Genomic DNA, 19,270 nt, shown 5'->3' with positions numbered 1-19,270 from the left:
GCTCAAACAAAACCGATGTGGATGTTCTGACTACCCAGCAGGTCCATCAGCATCCAAAACTGACCCATCTCAGCTATCCTCCATCCCTGGATGAGGTAGCTAATGCCATCAAACAGATGAAAAATAACAAAGCCACAGGGCCTGATGGAATCCCAGCTGAGGTGTATAAAGCAGGAGGACCTCTGCTTACCAGCCGTCTCTGCTCTCTCCCGGAGAATATGGGAAAAGGAAGAAATCCCCCAAGCTCTTAAAGTCGCCTCTATCGTCAATATTTATAAGAGGAAGGGAGACCTGTCAGACAGTGGCAACTACCATGGGATTGCCCGAGTCCTCCAAAACAGACTTCTTCCCAAGGCAGAAAACTTCCTCCCAGAATCTCAATGTGGCTTTAGACCATCACGTGCCACCACTGACATGATCTTTGCTGCCCGCCAGATACAGGAAAAGTGCAGAGAACAGTGGCGTGACCTGTACATGGCCTTCATCGACCTAACCAAGGCCTTTGACTCGGTCAACAGGGAAGCCCTCTGGCTGCTCACCAAAATTCATTGCCATTGTTAGGCAACTCCATGATGGCATGAACGGCAGTGTCTTTCACAATGGCACCCTGTCTGAGTTCTTCCCCATCCAAACAGGGGTAAAACAAGGATGTGTACTGGCACCAATTATCTTTTCCATTTTCTTGGCTGCCTTCCTTTCTCGTGCCAGTGCCAATTTAGCCAGCGGGGTGGACATCCATTACCGGATGAAGGATCTTTTCAACATAAGGCGACTCCAGGCAGGAACAAAGGTATCGGCAGCTTCCATTACTGAACTTCAATATGCAGATGACCTCACCCTTGTCACTCACACTGAATGCGACCTACAGCAGATCCTGAAAACCTAAGCAGATGAGTATGCTCACCTCGGTCTTGAGGTGGATTCTCTTTCAGCCTACCCCTGGTTCAACACCTCCACCATCCATCCAGCTTTACGGTACTACCCTCTCTAAATGTTACACACTTTCAGTATCTCGGCTCCCACCTGTCCACCACTGCAGACATCGGTGATGAGATTCAACATCGGATCGGATGTGCATCTCAAGCCTTTGGCAGACTCCTTACTCGTGTCTTCAGCTGTAGGGAGCTGAAATTATCTATAAAGTTGCAAGTATATCAAGGAGTGGTCCTCCCCACCTTGCTATATGGCATCGAGACATGAGTCACTTCAGGCGGCACCTTAAGGCACTTGAAAACTTTCACCAATGTAGTCTATGTTCTATCCTCCGAATTCGCTGGGAAGACAAGAGAAGAAATACCAGTATTCTCCCTGGCACCAACTGTAGGAGCATCGAGGCTCCCATTATCCAAGAACAACTACTCTATGTTGGACTGGCCATGTTACCCGCATGGATGACAAATAGACTGCCAAAGAAGCTATTTTACAGACACCTAACGAATAGTAAATGTAATGCTGGCGGGCAACTGAAAAGGTATAAGGATAGTCCTAAGACAAACCTGAAAAAGTGCCAAATCGACCTCCTCACCCGGGAGACGATTACTCCACACCGTAACGCTTGGAGGAGCATCGCACAAGAAGGTTTCAATACTTTCAAATTAGCCCGACTGCAAACCTAGGCAGACAAGCGCCAACGCCGGAAAGACGCTGCCGCCGCCCCTCCCGCACTAGATGTAGCCATCCACATGTGCAACTTCTGTGGACGACCTTGCCGGTCCTATATCGGCCTCTTTAGTCACCTTAAAACTCACCCTCGAAGGTGACATCCTTAATATATCATTGTCTCCTACCTGGTTGGTCGTAATACTCGATTCCGAGTGACAGCAAAGTAGAAGTAGTAGTAGGGTGTAATCATCAACTCCACCACGTAACCCCTGTGCCTGGCCGGGTCTTTTCTGCACAATAATTTGGTCATTGAATATTGTATTATATGCTCTTCCAAATTTAACCTGAACTTTTTCACCTACCATTGGCCAAGACCAGTCAGGGTCCACTGCCGGTAGCCTACCACTCATGGACTTCACACATCGGGTGATGTTGGACCAGTCTGGCAACTACTTCATGTTGTGGACACCACTAGAAAGTAATATTACTATTGAAGTTCAGGTTAGTGGCTAAGGAAATTTCTTTCAAGGTGAATGAGATGATGAGTGTGAGAAGCCTGTTGCTTATCCCCTGCTATTTGTCATCTTTTGGCCTTACATTGTTGCTATCTGTTTAGATGGTACACCACAGATATTAACCCTGTAGAGATAAATGTATATTTTTGTGATTGGATGATGTGACAGTATGCACTTCATTATCTATTAGTTTTCTAACTGAAGTTTTGCAAAACTAATATCTTTAATGTATCATCATTCCATCATGCAATCAAATGAATGAATAAAATGGATTTTCATTTTCATAGGAAAAATACGGTAATCAAATAAATAAAAATACGGATTGAAGCTGACGAGGGTGATTTGTGTGAAAAAGTTAAACAGTGGTGCGTATGTTAGGGATATTCTGGACTACAACGTACTGTAATCAACAAAATGACAAATACTTGCAGTATATCAAAATTATAATTATATAAATTGGGTTGATACACAGTAGCTTACTGAAAGTACATCATCCAAAAATAGCGTATGATTTTATCAATTTTACTTTATTTATCTTAATTAGCAGTTAGATTTGCAAAACATAAACAAATATTGGTATCCATGACATTTGCAGGAAAATTCGTCTTGGGAGAGATTAGTTGTCAAGCGTTGTTACAAGAGAAATTTTTCAAGATTTTCAACTATTATGACAAAGCATTCACTGATAATTTTTACGTTCATAAAATGTATTGTATAATCATATTAAAAAAATAATTTTCGCTTACGTATAGTGATATACCAAGAGCTATTAAGAGACGAAATTTCACTGTTAACTTAGCCATGTCGTGACATAACTGTCATTGAGTAGGCCCGCTTTTTTCTTGTCAGGCTACTATTGGCGTTTTATGAATATGATTATATCTGTTCGTGAGTAGGAGACATCTATTACAAACTTTTTGAAACCAACCTAGTGTAAAAATTCAAAAGACATTGTAATATAAACAATGTCAGAGCTCACTTGCGTCCATCGAGCTGCTAAGTCGCGGCGCCGTTGGTTTAAAACACATTTTGCATACTCTGCATGTACAATACTGTAGGCTTCGTACACGTGAAGTACTTCTTTTACTGTCAGCCTAGTCCACATTGGTTAAGCTGGATATTTCTGGTTATACTATAATACGATTAGGTGCGCAGTTTCTATCTCAGTGAAGTACTTCTTTGAGTGAATTACACGAAAGCGCTTGGGAACTTCGTGTTTTCCTCTTTCCTTGTGGTTATCAGCATATACCTGGATCACGCGCAACTACAGTGATTTACTTGCACACACGTATATATATATATATATATATATATATATATATATATATATATATATATATATATATATATATATATATATATATATATATATATATATATATATATATATATATATATATATATATATAAGTAAATCACTGTAGGTTCGCGTGATCTAGGTATATGCTGATAACCACAAGGAAAGAGGAAAACACGAAGTTCCCAAGGGCTTTCGTGTAATACACTCAAAGAAGTACTTCACTGAGATAGAAACTGCGCACCTAATCCCTGACTTTAAAGGCCCAACTTTGTCCTTGACTTTTGTTCTATATACCTGGAAAAATCCCTTGGGATATGAATGACCATACGTGGTCATGGAGACACCGTGTGGTGTGGGGTGGTGTCACATTACCTCACTCTCTGCTGGGTGGTGTTGTGTTATCTCGTAGTCAGGTGTAAGGCCGACCCACTGTTGTTTCCAGGGTGGACTGATTAACACCGCCTGGTCAGAAGATGGTGGTCAGTTCCCAGGGGTGCTTGTTACTTTTGATTATGTTGATATCCCTGTGGTAATGATGGGTCGAGGAGAGGGACTTGGGGAATGGCCAAACATTGGCCAAGGGGGCAGCTGCACAGCAGGAGCAGCGCGTGGTAGGTCTTGACCCTCCCGTGGTCAAGGATTGTGTGTGTGTGTGTGTGAGGAGAGAGGGAAAGTGACAGACACTTGCTAAAGGCTTAAGTAACAATAATCAACGAGGAGAGCTGCACCGCTTGTCCTCCAATCAACTTTACTCTTGAAGGACAAGTGGGTAATCATTTTGACTCAAAACTCATGAGATCGTAGGCATCTAGATCCAACCAATCACAAACCAAAATTTAAATGAGGGGCGGTGCTTACTTTGAATATCAATAAAAAATGAACTTTAGTGGAAAACCTGGAAGGGAGGAAGTACACATGACCTACCCCTTCTGTTGTTCAGCTGTCCTCGTGGTTAAATACAATAACAAAACCTACAAATCTGGTCACTAATAGTGTCCCATGTGCATAGGTGGAGAGAGAGAGAGAGAGAGAGAGAGAGAGAGATGTAATGCCCTCCTCCATATTTGAATTTCTAGCTGTTTTCATTTTAGCGATGCAGTTACTCACAAGCGAATTGGTAAATCATTGTGTTTGCAGTAATTATAAAACACTAGGAGCCGTTTATAGTATAGTAATCCATAAGTATTGATAACCAATTGCAGATGATATTGTTAATTGTGTGCTTTGGTTTTGGGTCATTTGTGTGTAACTAAAATATTGAAATTCCCTTTAAAAAACAAACAAATTACACTAACATTGTTATAAACTGGAAATTATTCAGGCAAGATACTCAGTATATGGTGTTGACAAAATAAAACATGAATATGATGCGCAAAAGGGAAAAAATAAGTGAAAAAAAACCCAAAGAACAGGCAAAATGATCTTAGATAAGTCACATTAGAATAATTTTTATGCAAATTATTACAAACCGCTTAATGTAATGAAACTACAGGTTAAGTGTTTCTAAACTTGAGTTGATGAGTTCCCAAGAACGAGTCATTCATTACAAAATTCATTTTCCTCTTGACTTTATAGTTGGAGTGTAAGTGTCATACTGGCTGAGGTAGTCGTACATGATAGTTGAAGATATATTAACACGTAATCTTCCTGGTGCTGCAGGTGGCAACAACGGGTTACGTGGGTCTTGGGTTCTCCCCCAATGGTGGAATGAAGGGCGCCGACATAGTGATGGGCTGGGTGGACAATTCAGGCAACGTCTTCCTTCATGTGAGTGTAGCCGCAGATTATAATGACCACCTTTTTCACCCTCTATGAATGGAAACTTGCAAACTGTTCAGCACACAACAAACTTAGTCTGGTAATAGTATTTACGTAAAACTGACTTTGATCTTTAAACTTCATCAAAACTTAATGTTTTGTGTATTAGTATTAACCAACTTGTCATTTATCATGAAAGGTAATTCACTATTTTTTTTTAAATATTTTAATTCATTGCTCAAGTGTATGTAAAGAAAAGAGAGGAGTGATAATATTGTATTAAGTTGTAGAACAGGAGAAACCATAATATTAGGAATGAGTAAGACAGAGATCAAAGTCACACATTCAGATCAAAGATCTTGAGGTAACCTTAGTGAGGAATATAGGTTATAATAGATTTATTTTGATTAAGCTTAACGATTGAATATGATGTATATAAGACATCCACTGCCATATTTCATTATTATTTGTTAATATTTTTATGATTATTTGTTCTCCAAGGAGTCTCTCCAATCTTTGATCAGACATGTATAAAATAGAAATACAACCTGGCAAGTTGTGTGGGTGTGTCGCAGAAACAGATTATTTGAATACTATTTGATTATAGTGAAAAGTATTCTATGAATGGATCAAAATTTGAGGTAAAAAATACTAACTCACCACCACCCTAAAAAAAAAATAGTATTATATATATATATATATATATATATATATATATATATATATATATATATATATATATATATATATATATATATATATATATATATATATATATATATATATATATATGTATATATATATATACTGCCACAAAACATATTAGTCAGGTGGCCAGGGTCTTACTTGCCAGGTCTGTTTCATCAAAATCATTAATCTTGATTTTATAACTACAGTGTTGAGTAGGCTGCTCCCTTTATCTTTACCATTGACTTAATCCTCGAAAATTAAACCATTTTGTTCAGACACACAAGGATTCAGCGCAAGAAGCTAATTATCTCTTTCCCCTCCGGGTGGGAATGATTCTCCCCAGGACCGATACTCCAACGGGTATGAGCCACCAAGTGTGGACGAGTCTCAGGACGCGGAGCTGCTAGGTGGGTACCAGAATGACACCCACACAGTCCTGAGATTCTCCCGCTCGTGGAACACCTGCGACCATGGCTCTGACTATCAGCTTTCAGTAAGACATCATAAACCAGTTTACTGAAAGAAGTAATAAATTGTTCACCATCACTAACCTTCTAATTTCATATTTTGATTTAGCACCTACAGTTTTCTTATCATGTTTTGTGCCTTACTGGAATCTCATTCAAATGGCATGTTACTTATGGCATAGCTGGTATAATGTAATGTAATAATAATAATAATAATAATAATAATAATAATAATTTTAATAATAATAATAATACTGTAATAATATTAATAATAATATTAATAATATTTATTTGTAAAATTGTTATTCAGTTTTACAATTGGATAAACATGTTAATGGACAATGTAGTTAAACAGTTTAGCATGAGTACAGACAATACGGATAGGTATTACATTAGTACAGTGCACGTACCGAAACAATTGGTTCGCAGCCAGTTCGGTATAGGTAATCTTTCGGTATGAAAAGAATAAAAAATATACAGGCAGGCCTCAGTTCAGCCCATCCCGAAGAAGGGTGACCATTCCAATCCCTCTAACTATCGCCCCATTGCCCTCACTTCATCTCTCTCCAAGATTTTCGGAACTATCTTAAATTCTCATTTTCTCCGTCACCTTGAACGCCTTTCTCCTTTGTTGGCTCACCACTATGGCTTTCGCCAGGCGAGATCTACTAGCGATCTGCTCTCCTACTGCACCCATCTTTGGTCATCCTCTCTTAGGGATTTGGGGGTAACTTTCGTCGTGGCCCTCGACATCTCCAAAGCATTTGACAGGGTATGGCACAAGTCTTTGCCTTCTAGACTTCCCTCTTATGGTTTCTTTCCTCCACTTTGTTCTCGAATTTCTAGCTTCCTTGAGAACCGATCCATGGCAGTTGTTGTCGAGGGATTGATCTCTCGCTCTTTCTCTACCAATAGTGGTGTCCCACGGGGTTCTGTTCTTTCACCTACTCTCTTCCTTCTTTTTATCAGTGAGTTACTTCACACTTCGACTAATTCTATCCATTCTTACGCTGACGATTCTACTCTTCACTCTTCTTCACATTTCTCCCTTCCCCCTAATTCTCAAACTAGATCTGATTCTATAGCTGATATCATTTCATCTGTCAATGCGGATCTGTGCAGCATCTCTGAATGGGGAGGTAGAAACTGGGTTAAATTCAATAGTAATAAAACAGTATTTACCAATTACACTTTCCAAATTAGATGATCTCCCACCAATCACATTTCAGGACGCAATCATTCTGCCAAATTCTAAAATAGATCTGCTAGGCCTCACCATTTCCTCAAATATGTCATGGAAGCCACACATCCTCAACATTACTAAAGCTGCCTCCCGAAAGCTGGGAATGCTGTACAGATGCTGTAGCTACTTCACTTCTGAGCGGTTACTTCAAGTTTGTAAGGGATTCACTCGTCTTAACTTGGAGTATTACTCTCATATCTGGGGTGGTTCTTCTTCTGTCCAACTGTTAGATAGGGTGGAATCAAAGGCATTTCGTCTTATTAAGTCTCCTCCTTTAGTTGATAATCTATCTTTCCTTTTTCTTCGCCGCAATCTTGCTTCACTCTCTATTTTACAGGTACTTTAACGGGCAATGTTCGGTGGATTTGGCATTCTGTGTACCGCCGGCAAGACCATGGGCTCGTAACACACGTCTTGCCCGCGGTGCCCACCGTTTTTCTGTGGATGTCGGTCACACTAGAATAACCCGTTATAGTACACCCTTCTTTCCTCACACAGCCAAACTGTGGAATGCCCTGCTTCTTCTGTGTTTACATTCTCTTACAATCTGCCTCACTCTAAAAAGCTGGTTTTCCGGTAAATTCGTGGTGTAGGTTAATAGTATTTTTCTCTCTTCTTTTTTACTTTTTTTTAAATTTTCGTTTACTCTTGTCCCCCCCTCCAATCCCCCGAGCCCCGTTGTGGGTCGGTGACCTGTAAGCGAATGGGCTGTTTCCCGTGAAAAAAGAAAGAAAAAATTCTTACGTCTGTGGTAGTTAGTGTACGGTCATGGAAAGGGTAGAGGGGGTAGGAGGGGAGTGTTGGTAGTGATGATGGTGAATGGTGTTGAGTGGTGGTGGTGGTGGTGAGTGGTGGTGAGTGTTGGTGGTGGTAAGTGTTGTTGGTGGTGGTGATGTGACCCACGTGCTGTGAGTTGGTTATTGTTATTTTTCAACTATTTTCGGGAAGATATACTTAAATTTTTGTTTTTACTGTTACACGCATTACAATTGTTCATATACTGTAGAACGCAAAACAAAATAAGATAAATTATTAGAATAAAGGTAAAAAAAACGTAAAGGGAATCGTGGGAGTGGAAGGAGGGAGGGGGGGGGGTTCAGTGTTGGTTTGTCAACTTCCTGCAACTGTGAGCTTTGTTGTTGTTTTTCAGCTCGCATTTTCGGGTAAATATACTAATTTTCTTCAATCCTTTTTTTTACTGCACCCTCGTTAATTCGGATCATTATGCCGAGGCATAATTTGGTATTATAATTTTTGTGAGCTGGTAGTTTTGATTGTTTTCTATTGGCAAGTTTAGGGAGATTTTCTTGTATATATTGATGTATTATCTATGTAAAAATTTTCTATAATGTATTGCATAAATTTTTTTATGATTTACTTACGTATTGTAAGCCTAGATCATTCTAGACCTCTCCAGGCGTGTCTCGGTCCGCTCTCCAGCGTTTGGTTATCGCGAGAATGCCCTATTATAGGCGTCTGACGAGACCTATTTAAATACCCGCGAGCGGCCTATAAGTCAGTCGATCGTTTCTGCTCAGTGTGAAGTACAAGCCTAGTAGTGACAACTGAAGTTAAGTATTGTGCAAGTATTGTGGAATTGTTGCTAACAATATAAAGGTGATAAAACTAAGGAATTGGTCACTGGTAGTGTGGTGACGGTATGCATGTTCGAAGTGAGAAGCATAGTTGTGAAGGCATACCCTGTGAACAGTGCTGTGAAGAATTAATGACTATTAAAGACGAATACAGTTCACAAGTGTGTGTCTGTGAACTGATGGAAATCTATTTTCCTTTTGTTTGTCTGTACACTGATACCGATCGTCGGGAATTTACCGGAGACTGGCAGGACAGCTAGTGGGAATTCGACGAAACATGTGATATATCTACTGTTTCTGTATATACGACCTGGCCGCTGGATAAGAGGCGGAAAGAAGGGTCGTAACATTATTTTTCAAAAATTAATTAAACAATTTGAATAAGGAATTAATCTGAATTTACCGTCCAGTTCCGAAAAGTCGATTATTATTATAGAAATATATTATGAAATACGAATATATTTAAGATCCAAAACTACGCTTGTGTGTGTAGCTAGTAAGGGGTGGCGGAGGAGGGAGGGAGAAAGGCGGGACAACTTACCACCTCCTGCACGGCAGCCCGCGTTCCCTTTTATAACGACAGCGTGCAATTTCACCATAATTCCCATATTATCTAGGTTTCATTTGGTGCCGGGTTAGTAAAACATTATCGGAAAAATATAATGTTTGAAATGACACCTGAATGAAAATTTCTTAAATGATACAAGTGTCAAACACTGAAAACGGTACTGTATGTTATCAAAGATCAATCAATTCACACCCCTCGCTTGGCCCTGATCCCTTTACAGATAAATAATTATATATTATAGCTTAAAGAAAGGGAATTAGTTGTGCTTAGAAAACAGTCATATTTTCATTTACAGTTTACCATTCTACCAGACGTGACATGCACCTTGGATACAGAGACAGATTGCAAGCACTCTTATTATTATTACATGTTTTATTTACTCTATTAATATATTGTAGATTGTTCTAGCAAGCAACAAGCACATGTGAATAAAGAATCACTGCAATTAACTTCAAACCTCCTCATGTTCACACACTGGCCAAATTTTAAAATGAACAGTGTGAATGTTATCTGAATAATAAAGCAGACTAGGAAAATAATAGATAAAAACTTAAACCTCAATTGAGTGTTAACATTTCATAATTCACGAAAACCATGACCTGCCTCCACTTCCTTCCCTGCTGCCCCTCCCTCCCACCCCACATTCTCTTTCCGTCACTTCACCTCGCTATACCACCGTCCACTAGGCAAAAGATACGATCTAATAACAGTCTGTTTAATGCATTTCTTATTAAACATTTAAACATTCCATAAATCTTTACAAATATATATTTGTTTTAATATTTTTTCACTTTAATTCCATAGTATGTTTACTATGTGAGTTTCCAATAACCAAATACAGAGTTGCCACACTGTACAAAACCTGACGAGCTCCTGTAAACGCACTAATGAGGGGGACTGTACATACCTGGAACTGGCGGACGCCCGCCCCATAAGGGGTCACAGCCCAAGGTTGAAGAAGTGCCACAACTTCACAAATTCAGAAAGCTGTTAGTGCAAATTTTTTCGGAGTGAGAATTGTGAACTCTTGGAACAATCTGCCAGAGAGTGTTGTGACGGCACCGAGTGTGAGCTCTTTCAAAACCAGACTTGATCAACAGTGGAGCAAATTCAGATACATTTAGGACTCAGTGCTTGCCCAGTACTTGCCAAAGCGTGCAACTGATACATGACCGACTGCCCAAGCGGTTAACAATCCGATCAGTGTCAAAGAGGATAAAAGTATAAGTAATCCGCTATAATAATCCGCTATAATAATACAAGCATCCGCCTGGTTACGGAATTTCTGGTTATGAAATTTCGCCCTTACGGAATTTACAAATTTAGACCTTAATTTAGGTTATGGAAAAAAAATTACCCATTAGGAATTTTGAAAAAAATACAGATTTTTTTTTTGCGATTTTAATAGAAAAAAACATACAGTATATATGTTTGAATGCATCTGTGGTGGTCAATTGCTCGGGCAAGTGGACTTTTGATAGTTTATTTTGGCAAACGACAGACGATTTATACTTGCTAATGCCAGATGATTTATACTGCTAACACCAGATAATTTATACTGACTGATGCTGTAAGGGGGCGGTTTTTTTTCCAACACACACACAACACCCTTATCTTACTCATACTTCTCTTGTCCTTTTTACTTACTTCAGTTCATTGGTTACTACATAACCTCAGTTCTTTTTGGTAGGATGACGAGGGTCTAGGACACATGGGTATTGTAATTCTGATATCAAGTCACTTGGACGGAAATAAAGGTGAGCTACTGCGGGAAAATTAATACCCCTAATGGTAAAAAAAATGTTTATTAATATGGAATCAAAGTGGGGAAAAATATATTATTAACATACAACTCCAAGGTGCAACTCCTCGGCTTTACTCAACTACAAATTACTCAGATACTATACTCTTATTACTCACAATCTTACTGGTGTTACATTACATTACATAGTAACATGACAACCCCTTGGCTTCTCTCAGCTGCCAATCCAAGTGGATACTTTTACTTCACCCACATTAATGGTGATACATTTCATTGCATACATGACAAACTTACATATGGTCCCCTTACTAACTGTTGGTAGTACATATGAGATGCACTCACAACACACAACATGTTATTCTGAGACCAACTCATACATGGGTCCACTACCCAACATGGGATAATTATTTCCAATTAATTATCCCCAAACACATACAACAACACTGTGGACCATATAACTCTAAGGCATGTCCTAGGGTATAGCACTGGCGCCTGTAACACTGCCGACCGCTGTTGTGGTCGGCTATACTCCGACACGTGTTGACAGTTTGGGGTCCAGCCCCACGAGGCGGACTTGGAGTAAATTAATCATGTCGAATCAGCGCCATCGCTCATATATTGCTCCCTGCTGGTTATCTACTGACTCCGGGGCAGTCGTTGGGTGTTCCAAGAGCCACAAATTGGATCTGTAGAACAACGGGAGAGGACGCGTCATGGCAGGGGGAAGCATGGTGGTTCAAACACAAACAGCATCTCTCGTAGGGATAGCTAACCAGCTACCCACTCATGTTTTGCGGGCGTGTAGTATAATAAGAATCAGGTTCTAAAACAGACTAGCAGTCAAGGTGACCATGACAATGCCAGACGATTTACTGTACAGGTATATCCCGAAAACTGACTACCCAATAACCGCCGCATTACATAGCCGATGATTACATATAGGGGAAATACCCTACACGTTTTGTTGACACCCCGGATATCCGACGATCAGGAGAGGAGCGGCATAGCTGTTTTGAATTTGGAGGGTGGTGAGTTAATGCGAATTCTTGCCAAGAGAGGGCTGTGCATATTGCTTCTGACTCATTCCCGCCATCTTTGCTCTTGTTTACACTTACCATGTGTCTCGACTTTCTGTTTTTTCGCTATTTCTGACTTTGTGTGTTATGCAATCATGCCTAAGCGACCCAGTGATAGTTCTTCTTCAGCACATAATAAGAATGGTATAGACTTGAACTTGCCACCCTAGACCATCTCTACCATCCTCAGCACAGGTAACTAACAGTCTCAATTTATGCTTTACATTGCTTGTTTAAGGCTCATTATGCTTGCTTTATATGTCTGCTTTATTTTTTTTGCTTGACAGCGTGCACAGCAGAGATATATCAAAGGTAGATGGGAATTTTTGGAGGGTAGCTGTCCCTAAGCCCATGAATGGCAAAGTCTGGTAGAGAATTTATTCAGGATAATTATGGTACAAAATTCATCTCTATATCGCAATTAGAACATATATTAAGGTACAGGAGGTACGTAGTGGGGTGAGGTAGAAAGGGAAGTGACCGCGCGGGTTACTTCTCCCCCAAAGAGCTTAGTTTCCACTCAGTGTGTTTCACACCGACTCCTCCCTCTTTCACTCATTCTACAATAACTCATTCATGATAAAATATTGTTTATTTGTTATTCATTAGTTAGTAAAGATAGTTACTATGATGATTTGTACTTATTATTGCCTGTGCCCTTCATATTATAATTATAATGTTTCTGTCCTGTATATACAGTATCTCTTAGGTTAAAAATAACCTCATAAGAATGGGGGAAACTGCAGCGGGCCTATTGGCCCATACTGGGCAGTCTCGTTTGTACCATCCAACCTAGGTTTGTAGCTATCCAGCGCATTCGAGTTAATGATGCTTGGTAACTTATTCAACTCATCCACTACTCTATTTCCAAACAAATGTTTACCTATTTTGCGCCTAAATCTAAATGTGTCTAATCTAAAACCATTACTACGAGTTCCCTCCTGGTTGGATATTTTGAGTACCTTTGTAATCTCACCATGTTTAGCCCTGACTTCCATTTATAAACCTCGATCGTATTGCCCTTCACTCTACGTCTCTCGGGGGAGTGCAAATTAAGATGCTTTAACCTGTCTCTGTACTCAAGGTTCCTAAAGCCCGGGATTAGTCTTGTCATTCTCCTCTGAGTTCTTTCTCGGGATTCTATATCCATTCTGTAGTACGGTGACCAGAACTGAACCGCGTAATCCAAGTGAGGTCTCAAAAGAGCAACATATAGTTTTAGGATAACCTCGCTAGTCTTGTAACTAACACTCCTTTGTATGAACCTAAGTACGATACTTTGTTAGCCTTGTTTCGAGCAAATAAACATTGTTGTCTTGGTTAAAGATTCCTATTTATCATTACCCCTAAATCTCTCTCGCAGTCGGATTTCTATAACAACGTTGTTCATCTGATATCTGGTTTTTCTGTTTACATCTCCTAGACTCCGTACTTTTCATTTGTCCACATTAAATTTCATCTGCCATTTTTCAGACCATTCGAAAAATTTGTTTAGATCTTCCTGTAGTTTTGCTGAGTCCTCGTTAGATTTAATAACACGTCCTATTTTAGTGTCATCAGCAAATTTACTTATGTTGCTGTCTATGCCCATATCTAAGTCGTTTATTTAGATGTATATAATAAATAATAATGGTCCACGTACTGAGCTTTGGGGTAATCCACTAGTGAGATTACCCCAATCGGATTTCGTGCCGTTAATGCTTACTCGCTGTTTCCTGTCCTGTAACCACGCCCTAATCCATTTTAGAATATCTCCTCCAATGCCATGATCCTCCAATTTTCGTATTACTCTTTCGTGGGGGGGACTGTCTAAGCCTTTGCTAAAGTCTGGGTAAACCACATCATAATCGTGCCCGTCGTCCACTGATTCGAAAACAGCTGGAAAGAATGTTAATCGATTGGTCAGACATGAACGCCCAACTTGTGAAACCATGTTGGAAATCAATGATCAACTTGAGATTCTCCTGGTGATTTCGAATAGAGTTTGAAATTATTGCTTCCAGCAATTTGCTTGCAACTGACGTTAAACTGATTGGACGGTAGTTAGAGGATGGTAGTCTATCTCCCTTCTTGAAAATCGGTATCCTCCAGGATTTTGGTACTACACCCGTTTTTAATGACATGTTAAACAAGTTTGCTAAGGGCATGCTAAGCTCTTCCTTACATTCCTTTATTACTTTGGCAAATATCTCGTCTGGAACTGGTGACTTATTAGGCTTTAGCTTGTTTATTTGCTTACTAACATCGTTACTAGTCACTACTCGCTTTATCTTCTTTCTTCACTATGTATATAGTCGGTGCCTCGGGTATCATGTTTAAATTTTCGGTGGTGAAAACTGTTGAAAAATATCTGTTCAGATTATTGCTCATTTCTCCATCGTTATCCGTTAGCTCTCCGGTATCTGACTGCATTGGTCCAATCTTGTCTCGTGGTTTAGTTTAATACATCTGAAGGAATCCCTTGGGGTTTGACTTCGCCTCCCTTGCTACCTTCAGTTCTTTATTCCATTAAAGTCCCAGATTTCAGAAGGGCAAACTTTGATAGTTTAAAGAGGCAGCTGGGAGAGGGGGTGTCACGCTTGGATATGAACCTGACAGATGACACCGACCTGATAACGAAATCTGAGATTGCCGAGTTCCACGACAATTTAAATAACAAGTTACTTAATGCACAAAGGCAGAACATACCATACAAAAAACTCAGATCAGACAACAATGACCCTAAATGGATAAATAATTATTTAAAGAACATTATTGGCCAAAGGAAGGCTATAGGTAGAAGGATAAATCGTGGCGAATTATACCTCCGGGAGTATTATAAGGTATTGGCCGGTAGGGTTAAGACCGAGATAAGAAAAGCCAAGAGGAACTATGAACTGAAGGTAGCAGGAGAGGCGAAAACAAACCCCAAAGGATTCTACCAAATGTATCAAACTAAAACACGAGATAAGATTGGACCAATACGCTCAGATACCGGCGAGCTAACTGATAACGACGGAGAAATGAGCAATAATTTGAATAAATATTTTTCAACAGTTTTCATCACCGAAAATTTAAACATGATACCCGAGGCACCGACTCTATTCAGAGATAGTGAAGAAAACAAATTAAGCGAGATAGTAGTGACTAGTAGCGATGTTAATAAGCAAATAGACAAACTGAAACCTAATAAGTCACCTGGTCCCGATGAGATATTTGTCAGAGTATTAAAGGAAGGTAAGGATGAGCTCAGCATGCCCTTAGCAAAGTTGTTTAACATGTCATTAAAAACAGGTGCAGGTGTCGTACCCGAATCCTGGAGGATAGCGAATGTAATACCGATTTTCAAGAAGGGGGATAGATCACTATCCTCTAACTACCGCCCACGCAGCCTAACATCAATAGTAGGCAAATTACTAGAATCAATTATTTCAAACTCTATTGGAAACCACCTGGAGAAGCACAAGTTGATCAATGATTCCCAACATGGCTTCACAAGCGGGCGTTCATGCCTAACTAATCTATTAACATTCTTTTCATCAGTTTTCTAATCGGTGGAGGAGGGGCACAATTATGATGTGGTATATCTCGACTTTAGCAAAGCCTTCGAAAGAGTCCCCCACGAAAGGCTAATTAGAAAGGTAGAAGCGCATGGCATCAAAGGTAATATCCTTAAATGGATTAGGGCGTGGTTACGGGACAGGAAACGGAGAATGAGCATAAACGGCACTGAATCGCATTGGAGCAACGTCACTAGTGGAGTTCCCCAAGGCTCAATAGTTTTACCATTATTATTTATTATATACATAAACGACATAGATATCGGCATAGACAGCAACATAAGTAAATATGCTGATGACACTAAAATAGGACGTGTAATTAAATCTGACGAGGACTCTGCAAAACTACAGGAAGATGTAAACAAATTTTTCGAATGGTCGGAAAAATGGCAGATGAAATTCAATGTGGACAAATGTAAAGTACTCAGTATAGGAGATGTAAACAGGGAAACCAGTTACCAGATGAACAATGATGCCATTGTGGAATCCGACTGCGAGAGAGATTTAGGAGTAATGATAAGTAGGAATCTTAAGCCAAGTAAACAATGTGTTTTTGCTAGTAACAAGGCTAATAAAGTACTTGGGTTCATATAAAGTAGTGTTAGTTACAAGACTAGCGAGGTCATCTTAAAATTATATCTAGCGCTTGCGAGACCTCACCTGGATTACGCAGTTCAGTTCTTGTCACCGTATTAGAGAATGGATATAGAATCATTGGAAAGAATCCAGAGGAGAATGACAAGACTAATCCCGGGCATTAGGAACCTTGAATACAGAGACAGGTTAAAGCATCTTAATTTGCACTCCCTCGAGAGACATAGAGTGAGGGGTGACATGATAGAGGTGTATAAATGGAAGTCAGGGTTAAACAAAGGGGATATTACAAAGGTACTCAAACTATCCAACCAGGAGCGAACTCGTAACAATGGTTTTAAATTAGACAAATTTAGATTTCTGCGTGAAATAGGCAAACACTTGTTTGGAAACAGAGTAGTGGATGAATGTAACAAGTTACCAAATATCATCATTAACTCGAATACGCTGGATAGCTTCAAACATAGGTTGGATGCTTATATGAGCAATAGGGGTTGGGTATAAACGGGACTGCCCAGTATGGGTCAATAGGCCCGCTGCAGTTTCCTCCATTCTTATGTTCTTATGTTCCTCTTTGCTTTTCTTATCTCGGTCTTAACCCGACTGGCCAATACCTTATAATAATCTCGGTGGTAAACTTCACGATTTATCCTTCTACCTATAGCCTTTCTCTATCCAATAATATTCTTTAAATAATTGTTTATCCATTTAGGGTCATTGCCGTTTGATCTGAGTTTTGTGTATGGTATGTTCTGCCTTTGTGCATTAAGTAACGCATTATTTAAATTGTTGTGGAACTCGTCAACCTCAGAGTCTCGTGATCAGGTCATCCTCAACCGTCATATTTTGTGAGGATATCGTTGTCAGGTCTCCAGGTGAAGTGAGCTCGCCCTCTGTGGGTACATTGTGTGAGGTCACCTCCCGTGAGGTCATGTAATTCATCCCCAAACGCGATACCCCTTCTCTCAGCTGTCTTTTCAACCTATCAAAGTTTGCCCTTCTGAAATCTTGAACTTTAATGAAATTTTCCTTTCGTCTGCCATTAAATTTAAATTAAAATCTAATTTCTTTGTGATCGCCGTTGGCAAGTTCGTTCCCTACCTCGACATTACTAATGAGGTTTTCTCTGTTTGACAGAACCAAATCGAGAATATTATTACCCCTTGTGGGTTCGGTTATATGTTGACTTAGGAAGCAGTCCTGAACGGTTTCAAGAAAATCCTCTGATTCTGAGTTACCTGTAAGGTCGATCCAGTCTATTTGGCTAAAGTTAAAGTTGCCTACTATGCAGACTTTGCTGTGTTTGGAAGCCTTTTGCATTTCATTCCAAATAAGTCGTTCATTAGCTCTATCAAGATTAGGAGGTCTATATATTAATCCTGCGATTAATTTTTCTCTACCATCGATTAATTCTATCCAAATTGTTTCTGTATTCAGTTCAGTTTTCATTTCCTTAATTATTTCACACTTCCGATTATCCCTGACATAGATTGCTACTCCGCCTCGGAGTCAGCCGGGTGACTGCGTGACTGAACTGTATTGCGTTGCCCAGAGGATGGTTTGAGTGTGGAAGAAGTTATGTTTTTTATGTAAAATATGTTCTATTGTATTTTATGATGTTCTATGTATTAATATTATTGTTAATCATAGCAATTTATGCTTATATTTGACGTATGCAATATGAAATTTGTTCGCACTAGGTTCACCCTTTGCTCTCTAAGTCGTTTGTATAGAAGTTTGGTGTTAATAAATCACCTGTCAACTTTGAAAATGTTCCAAGAAAACTTGTTTCTTGTTATCACTAAAGAGTGCGGTACAGTATAGGACTGTAATCAGTGTTTACCGAACTGCCGTTTGTACCTGTTGTTCGCCCTCTGTACTTTGCTGTCCCTCGGTTAGTGATATTTTGCTTAATGTTAGGTTTTCAGGAACGCAACCCCTTTGTTAAAGGGGGGATACCTCTACCTGGTAGGGTCACACTTATTGACTCCCTTCCACATCTGACACTGCAGTGATGATAGGCGGGAGTGTCATCATTGTATTCTCCTCGCCCCTCCTTGACCAAAATGATCTTATTTGATTACTGGTTGCTGTTGAAATACTGTAAATTCTTTTTCATTGTACAATAATCGCATTTGGAGATTTTCCCCTTTGATGTTATATTTAAGTTATTTTTTTTATATTTTTCTTCAACATAAAGAAAAGATATGAGACAATGGAGATATTTTCATTCGTGTACACATACTAGTATAAATAAAGATACGATTAATCCCTAAACTATTACACAGGGTGACACAGTGAGAGTTATCTGGGCCTACAACAACGAGGATCCAGTTGATAAGACAAGCATGAAGCGGCATGAATATGATCAGCGAGGGACAAAGAGCCTCTACTTACAGGAACCTCAGTTCATTTTACCATCTTTCAGTGAGGATGTGAAGATGTGGGATCTTTTTTCTCCTAATGTTAGTGGTATTTTTAACAAATTTCTGTAAGACACAGTGTCTAGACAATCTTTTGAGGGACTTTCTAACTCATGACTTATTTTTTTAAATAGCATT

General features: G+C 39.5%; 1 protein-coding gene across 3 annotated transcripts in view; it reads left to right on the top strand.

Moving 5' to 3' along the window:
• Positions 1-19,270, top strand: part of LOC121877254 — a 137,526-nt gene that overhangs the window by 76,541 nt on the left and 41,715 nt on the right. For 2 of the 3 annotated variants that reach the window (XM_042382944.1, XM_042383107.1), the window contains exons 17-20: positions 1,970-2,103; positions 5,077-5,184; positions 6,209-6,358; positions 18,998-19,174. In XM_042382944.1, coding sequence (XP_042238878.1) covers positions 1,970-2,103; positions 5,077-5,184; positions 6,209-6,358; positions 18,998-19,174 — 569 coding nt within the window. The remainder of the gene's footprint in view (positions 1-1,969; positions 2,104-5,076; positions 5,185-6,208; positions 6,359-18,997; positions 19,175-19,270) is intronic. The other variant, XM_042383023.1, reaches the window with a different exon arrangement.

The sequence above is a fragment of the Homarus americanus genome, unplaced genomic scaffold, assembly GCF_018991925.1.
Source record: "Homarus americanus isolate GMGI-L3 unplaced genomic scaffold, GMGI_Hamer_2.0 scaffold51859, whole genome shotgun sequence".
Lineage (NCBI taxonomy): Eukaryota > Metazoa > Arthropoda > Malacostraca > Decapoda > Nephropidae > Homarus > Homarus americanus.
The sequence above is the reverse complement of the archived record's forward strand: the minus strand, read 5'-3'. Positions and strand labels throughout refer to the sequence as shown.